The sequence below is a fragment of the Lactuca saligna genome, chromosome 2 (assembly GCF_052625555.1).
Source record: "Lactuca saligna cultivar CGN05327 chromosome 2, ASM5262555v1, whole genome shotgun sequence".
In the NCBI taxonomy this organism is placed as follows: domain Eukaryota; kingdom Viridiplantae; phylum Streptophyta; class Magnoliopsida; order Asterales; family Asteraceae; genus Lactuca; species Lactuca saligna.
The window spans coordinates 185,585,712-185,593,901 of NC_136418.1; the positions used below are offsets into that span (position 1 = coordinate 185,585,712).

General features: G+C 32.1%; 2 protein-coding genes across 2 annotated transcripts; both read right to left on the reverse strand.

Moving 5' to 3' along the window:
• Positions 1-661: 661 nt before the first annotated feature.
• LOC145030500 (uncharacterized) lies at positions 662-1,090 on the reverse strand. Its single transcript, XM_078978858.1, has one exon. It carries the CDS (start codon positions 1,088-1,090, stop codon positions 662-664), a length of 429 nt encoding a protein of 142 aa, XP_078834984.1.
• A 5,973-nt stretch (positions 1,091-7,063) lies between these two features.
• LOC145030501 (uncharacterized) lies at positions 7,064-7,618 on the reverse strand. The gene is made up of 2 exons (XM_078978859.1): positions 7,585-7,618; positions 7,064-7,470 (listed from the first exon to the last, which is right to left on the reverse strand). Exons 1-2 carry the CDS (start codon positions 7,616-7,618, stop codon positions 7,064-7,066), a joined length of 441 nt encoding a protein of 146 aa, XP_078834985.1.
• Positions 7,619-8,190: the final 572 nt, after the last annotated feature.

An 8,190-nucleotide genomic window follows, 5' to 3' on the forward strand; every position in this document is an offset into this window, starting at 1 on the left:
ATCTAAACCATGGTCTTTGGTGAGGGAGTGGTTAGGATCGTATCAATATGTTCTCTGAGGAATTGCACCTGAAAATCTCTACCAGGGGACAGGTTGAAACACCAGGAGTCCTTGACATTAGATAACACGAGGAAAGGGTCGATTGTAGGAGCTCGAGCTCAACAATTTCAATCTGGGAAAGCGGTAATCTCTTCCAGGCATTATTAAGGTTAACTAGATTTTTCCTTTATGATATGTAAGCAGACTTGTGATTCTCTAAGGCAAAGAGGTTTGAGAATCGGCTAGATAGAGTTGAATTGTCATGCCAAATATCTGTCCAAAAATAGGTATCCTCGCCATTACCTACAGTCACAGAAAACATATTATTCAAATTATTCCCCAAGGAATCAATCTCTGTTTTTGTCTTAACAATGTTTCCCCAAACCCTATTTATTAATCTTTTTGCAAGGGAGGAGAGAGATCTTCGATGAAGGTTATGAACTCCCATTAGGAAATTTTTCCAAATGGAGTTCGTACCCACTTTTAACCTCCAAATCCATTTTATTAGGAGAGCGAAATTTAGAGCATGAAGTGAACCCACACCAAGACCACCATTTTCTTTTTTAGCTTGTACTTTTAGCCATCTAACCCAGTGAATTTTTTTATTGTCTTCGGTTCCGCCCTACAGGAAATTCCTTCGAATTCTCTCCAGCGATTCAGTGACTATAATTGGTTCTTCAAATATGGAGAAGAAGTAGAGTGGAAGGCTTCCCAAAACTGACTTCAAAAGAGTGAGGCGACCACCGATGGATAGTGTGTTTTCTTTCCAAGCAGACAGTCTGGCTTGGACACGATCAATAATAAGTTTCCAGTTCTTAACCAAATTCACATTAGCTCCAACCGGGACCCCTAAATAAGTGAATGGGAAAGAACATGCATCGCAACCAAGAACATTTGTACTAGCTGTCAGTTCCCTCTCAGTTACTACAATTCCAAATATCTTGGATTTGGAGAAATTGACTTTTAAACCGAATGCAGCGTGGAAGCAATGAAGGATTCTAGCCATATTTTTAAGATTTCCTCTTGACCATTCGTCAACAAAATATCGCATTATCTGCATAAAATAAATGAGATAGGGTGGTATTACACTTTGGAATTTGAATACCATGTAGAAGGCCTTTATCGCAAGCATCCTTCAATGCGATGTTAAGACCTTCCATTGCGATTATGAAAAGGAACGGGGAAAGTGGGTCGCCTTGGCGGACCCCCTATGAGAAGGAGAATTCCTTTGTAGGAGCACCATTTAACAAAATCGACACTTGGGAGGAAGCAAGTCATCCCGATATCCGAGACCTCTGTTTGGTTCCGAACCCCATGTAAAAAATAAACCATTTTAGTAAAGAAATAATAAAGGAAAAATAGGTAAAGAAAACGAAAATATCTAATTGTGAATTTGTGATGTCGAATTGTTTTCCAACAATAAGAATAAAGATTTCTAAATTGTTTTCCAGACTAAAAAAACAAAGATTTCAAAATTTATGATGTTGAGGTTTCAAATTATCTAAAGAAAACAAAAAAATTAATTTTATTTATTAGAAAATAACATCAAAAAAGTAAAAAACTATAATGAAATCTTACAATTTACACTAATCAGATTAACACGAATATAATCAAAATCGATGAGACTTTCTAAAATCAAATTATCACGAATACATGATTGATTTTTTTGAAGGATGAATGAAATCCAATTATCATAACAATGTATTAAAATAAGATTGAATTCGGAAATTAAAAAACAGAAAATGAAATTGAAAATCAGAAGGTTGTGTGAAAAAAATCAAAATCAATTTATTATGAATCGACTTTTTTTGTTACCGTCGAAAAAATCAAAACTGATTCATAGAATTCTTCGATCAATGGTGGTTAGAGGCATAATGCGATGACCATTTCATAAAAATCACACATCCCTTAGTCTTCAACACTAATCTTGTTTTGGCTTTTTTTTTTTTTTTGCTTAGCCGCTATACATTATATATCAGATTTTTTTTTTTTTTTTGTTTTTTTATATTAACATTATAAGGTATATAAAAATAAGGTTTTAGAAATTTAGAGGTCTGGGACCATCACCATTGGCACGTCCCTATGTTGATAGGTTTGAAAATGTTGTTTAGTGTCTTGGAACATTCAAGGTTATACTACGCAAAACCATATAGCCTTTTTAAGAAAAAATGTTACAAAATTTTAAAAGTAACATCAAGTATCGGTATCCAGAGAAAAAAACAATTCAATCGGCTCAACAAATAATCCTCGAAAGCAGGTTTTGGAAATTAACACTCGAATTGCCTATTGCATTTCTTCACAGAATGATATGGAGGAAAAACTTGATTGTATTAAATATTTGAGGATATAGAAAGAAATTAGTTGATGGATTTGGCCCAAAATGAAGATGATGGAATTCGAAAATTTTCCATAAAATGCTTAGTCATAAAAGAACACAAATAGCAATTCGTGATGTTAGTATAAATGCGAAGTGTATTTCTGATCTTGATAGGATACCAATAAAAATTAGTGGTAAACTTTTAGCCAACCGGTTATATCATGCTAGAGATGATATCATTTGTACAGAGAAATCGGTTTTCATTAATGGTCATTAAACTCTTAATGATAAATGAAATTATTGAATGGTGCGAGAAACATAAAAAGAAGTTAATTGGGTCTAAAGTTGATTTTGAAAGACATACAACTCTTCAAATAAGAATGCTTAGATGAAATGCTCCAAAATATATGTTTTGGTGTTAAAATGAACGGCTGGATCCGGGTTGCCTAAACTCTTTATGACATCCATCATGAGTTGATCTCTTATGTCTGAATTTCCAGTTGCATCAAAATGACCCCGCTTTCTCCTTTCATGTTCAACAAGAAGAAATTAATCACAATGTGTTATGTGATGCATAAATTGGCAATAATGGGTTGATGGTTTCTCGTTGCTTCTTCTACGTAGATGCTCCGATAATACTTGAGTTGTTATGTGAAAATGTGAGAATTATTTTCTAAGATTTTTATGTTGCTTTCACCTAGCTTTTGTTCTTAAATAAATTTTCAAAAAACAAGTTATTGGATGTTGGGGTTAATTCGATTGTGGTTCAAAAACGAGTGGGGGTGGTTGATTGTGAAAGACACATCGTTGGGGTAGTTTTAAAAATACATTGTAAAAATTATTTGATTTTTAGTAACACAAGTTTGTTGTTTTTTAATAGTAGAAAACATAAGGTCTCGTACTTTAAAACAAGTTTTAAAAATTCTTTAAAAATATTCTTTTGTGCGGAATTAGGTCCCCAAATACCAAAATATAAAGTTTTGCTTAAAAAGAGCGAGACATTATTCAATTTAATAACACCGATTCAAATGCAACCACACGACTTGAGACCTTCAAATTATTTTCGTTATCTTTTAAGCAACTCTTAAGTCTTAAATCTGAAAACAAATCGAAATAAGTTAGACAATGAAATTGTGTATTGATAATACTCGAGGTTGACTCATTTAGAGTAATGATAATGACAATCATCATACTCGAGACTAACCTCCAAAATCAAAATAGAAATCAATAAATACCATAAGTATTAATAAAAAAAAAAAATAGAGTATTAAGACTCAAATAACCAAGAGCAAATGGTATATGGACCCATATTAAAAAAAAAAAAAAAAAAAAAAAGATTATAAAATCCATGAATCAAAACTTAAAGAGTTTAATAACTCAAAATTTCTATCCATATAAAATAATAACCAAATCAAATATCAAAGAGTTTACTAATCCACAATTGGAATTAACATTCCATTATCCAAAACAAGAGTTATTTTAGAAGTATTCCAAACCCAATCAAAATGAGGGTTCTAAGGACCCAAACCAAACCAAAGATGGTAATTATCCAACTCATAGTTCCAGACAAATCCAAAAGGCTAAGCATAAGTTAGCAAAGATTTAAAAATCGTGTCAAAGTTCTAAAAGGGTAAATATGGCATAAGTAACCAAATAATATGCAATGCACGCAACTCTTTTCAACCCGTGTTATTCTTATAAACTCCAACTCACTAAAATTGATGGTTTAACTTGAGACTCATAGGAAATGGTTACCTCCAACTTTTGTCCAAGTTTAAACAAAACTAGAAAATCAACTCTAGCTCACATAAAGAATAACTAGCCTCTACTTGCACATGTGAGGATTATATAAAAGTCTAATCACAACAAACCAATTGGATAATTGTCAAATTTGGGTTCCTAAGATCTCTCGGTCAACTCATCATACCATGTCTGCAACAAGTAAGATCTCAAAACCATTTCAAACTATACATAGATTTTTTCTCAATACAATAAATATCACAACAATATTTCATGAATGCAAATAAGTATTTAATGGTATAGAGTATAGACATAGAAAGTAAATGCCACAAATAACATTATCAAGTGAAATCAAACAACAAAATATATATGATATCAAACTTCAAGCAGGAAAAACACAATTCAAATATAGAATCAAAAAGTCAAGTGTGATAAATCAACATCAAATCCTCATAACATCGCTATGTAAGAAAAGTAATGATATAAGTCATTTTTTTTTTCTCTCTTCTTCACGTCGTTCTAACATACCAAAGTATAAAAGATAAACATATTGTCTAAATGTATTTTTACATTGTTCTTAAATAGACTAAAGTTTTGACCAACAGGTGAAAATCTCAAGCTTAAGATTAGACTTAATTATCTAGTCTTCAAAATACAATTCATTTTGACCTTTATAATTTGATTTATCTCTTTGAATAAATCTAATTTATTCTAATTGAAGTAACATGTAGCTAATAAATTATAACTAAGCAGCTTAAAAATTTATCTAACTATTTATTTTACTCCATTGACGAACTTGTGTGTCAAATGCTTAGCCCACCATATTACTCATTTGGGCTTTGATATAATCAAGTAGAGTACTTAGCCTTAGCCCAGCTAAATATAAACAATAAATAAATAAATAAAACTTAATTTCTATATACGAAAAAGCAAGTTAACAGTAAAAAGGATTTTTCTGCCGTGCTCATCAACCTCCCCTTAGACTCGTCGGAGCTACAAATGGAGGTCCCAAACGCTTGCCGGAAAACACAAATCATACAGACTACAGCCTCATCGACTCATCAACTCAAATCAACTTGATCCCACGATCATTCCTGAACCTGAACTCATCTTGTTGGAGTTGCCGCCGCCGTCACCGGAAACCTAGTCTTCACTCTTCACCACCAAAGCTTCTCGTCGGAGGAATCGTTGCATCACCTTCTTCTCTCTCTCTCTCTCTCTCTCTCTCTATTCAACGGTTGGTCTAGATCGCCGGATGAAATAATTAAAACCCATCAAAATGCTCACTAGGAATGGTTGATAGCTTCATGCCAACGAAAACATCGAACAGTTATCATGAATCAAATCGATCTCGCCGGAGATATTAACTAGAGCCACCTCCTTTCCATTCATTAACCGGAGGAGAAAATCGGTACGCGGATCCGGTGACCACGCCACTTTAACATCACTTTCTATCTTCCGGTGACATCAACTGAAATTATCAACCTTATGGATCCCACCTGTGAACGTTAAACCTACCTGATCTCGTTAAATCTCACCTCTTAAGCTCGCCGGAAAACTCTTTCTCTCTCGCTAAGTATTTCTTCCTCTTCATCTCTGATTTCTGTTTTCAAATGGAGAGAACCCAACCAAGTGCTTCTGCCCAAATCTTGAATTTGTTTTATTATCGTTTGACCCTCTTGTTCCTATATCTCCACTTTACTCCCCTCTAGATTTCATTTAGTGAGTTATCCATCCTATACTTTTTACGCTTATACTCTAATAAATAATACAAAATTTTAATGTTTAGTATCTAGCAATATCTTATAACATAATTCTAGCAAAAAAAAAAAATAAATAAAATAAAATTGTTTTGAACTTTAAAAATTATTTAACTCGAGGATTACCCGAACAACACTATTTTATTCAAATTTTATATTTAATGGTCAAAGTATTTAGTCTCATAATTTGGATGTTACTGCTGTTGTCATATTCGAATTTCTTTTTGGCTCTAACATGACAGCAAACCATCGATAAATTTACAACTATACTTTATAATTGGAAAGATAAATGACGACTCTATTAAAAATAGTGTTGGGAAGTCTTATTATTTACTAGAATTGTTATTGTATTTGTACCATTAGTTAATCAATTAAATATTGTTAGTTGAAATTGACGATCATATTGTATCAATCAATTGAGACATATGTTGAATAGGTTATAAGAGTTTCAAATTAAAATTTTAATAAGATGCGTATTTGTAGTAAAGATAATTTAATTATTGTATTTATTTTTGTAAAAAATAAAAAAACTAGGCCTACACACTTTCTTCATAGGATGTCTATAATAGTGATTCCTTTTGACAATTTATTTCTATACTAGTGATTCAACAAATCCCGACTTGAAACCAAGTACAAAATTACGTTTTTGGTTCTCCATTCTCTAATGGGAAAAAGGAATTAACTTATTCATTGTTTATTACCCCCCTCACCTTTGCCAAATTCTAACTTTTGACCATTACTTTATTAATAAATATTCCACATCAACATATGGCATGTTACTGAGATTTTATAAATGATTTAGAAACGAAGACACCTAGAGCCTTCATGAATTGGATTCATGGATATTAACTTCATAATTCTAATTGGGTTTCTTCAAATTTAACAAGAATAATATAACTTTGAGTGTAATCTCACATTTTTCATCATAGGTTTAGTATGACACGAAAGCTACCTACAATTAAAACTTACAAAGTTAGGAGTATATATGGTTTTAATCATCTTTTTAATGATTATAAACTATAAAAAAGTACATGTGAAACCATAATTTCGAAGCTAAATATCATATTTACATAAAGACAAAAAAAAAAAAAAAAAAGATAATAAGAACTAGTATGGTATCATTGATCAATTCTCCACATCTGTTACATAACGAGGGATATCAAATTACAAAAAGAAAAAGAAAAAAGAAAAAAGAAAATCTGCTGATTTATGAACCAGAAGAAGAAGAAGAAGGGGTGATCTTGATGACGAGGCCAGGGAAAACATCATCGGGATCATGGATATGAGGGTTTTTTTCAACAATAAACGGGTCTCCACACTTATCGCTTATGGTATGAAGAGTTTCTCCTTCTCCGACCACGTATATCTCATCACATGGCCGTCGGTTCAGCACCGGCAGCCTGTTTCCTCCTCCTCCGGCGGTGGTGCTGAGGGAATAACTGAAATTCTGATCATCTCTAAAAGCGCCGGTGAGCATGAGGGCTACTATTGTAATCGCACAGTAAAAGCAAAGCGCATCTGCTACTGCTAGTGTTGTTTGAACTGTTTTAGATTTCATGAATTCAGGCATCTTCTTCTTCTTCTTCACACACAGTGAGAGGTTTTTTGAGATAACTGAATATGTTGATCGGAGTTTGAGTTGCTTTTATAAGAGAAATGGAGAGTAGTGGGGGAGACTTTTTTGGGGTGATGGTTATGGGTGAAGGTTTGGAGTTGCTTAATAAAGACTTGCACCTAGCAACGGATTTTCAACTGTAGCCATCGTGGGTTATATGACCATTTGTAGAAATATATAGAAATATTCTTTTACTTTTAATTTTGGTAATCAACATCACAATTATTTATTAATTTCATCCATATAAATTATGTCCAGTCCTAAATACATAATATAACTCACAATAAAAAAATTAGTTATACAATTAAGTATAAAAAACTGAATCCACTAATCAAAAGTCAATAGTACTAAATAACTATAAATAATAGAGCAACGTATTAAAAAAAAACACACACTAGTAGATTTTTGTACTTTTATTAATTACTATATTTTATTTCATTCAATAATAATTACTTATTTTTTTAAAGAAAATCCCACTGTGATTTTATATGTTCGGTTTAGAGGGTATTAAAATCAATGATTTCTCATTAACCTAGATGACATGTACATTCTAAAATAATATCTAACTTTTTAGAATGACTATTCTTTACTTATATGTATGTGTATAAATTGCTAAACCCCTATATGTATGTGTATAACTTGCTAAACCAACCAGTGAGATGTTATTTTAGAAAACAAGATGCTATTTTATAAACTATATTCGATGCTTAGTTGGTAAA

What these genes read in the sequence shown, in the direction of transcription:
- LOC145030500 (XM_078978858.1), bottom strand. Translation starts at nt 1,090, where the DNA reads ATGCGATATTTTGTTGACGAATGGTCAAGAGGAAATCTTAAAAATATG.
- LOC145030501 (XM_078978859.1), bottom strand. Translation starts at nt 7,618, where the DNA reads ATGGCTACAGTTGAAAATCCGTTGCTAGGTGCAA. An exon ending in AAATCCGTTGCTAGGTGCAA is followed by an intron (nt 7,471 to 7,584) that starts GTCTTTATTAAG and finishes CAACATATTCAG; the next exon opens with TTATCTCAAAAAACCTCTCA.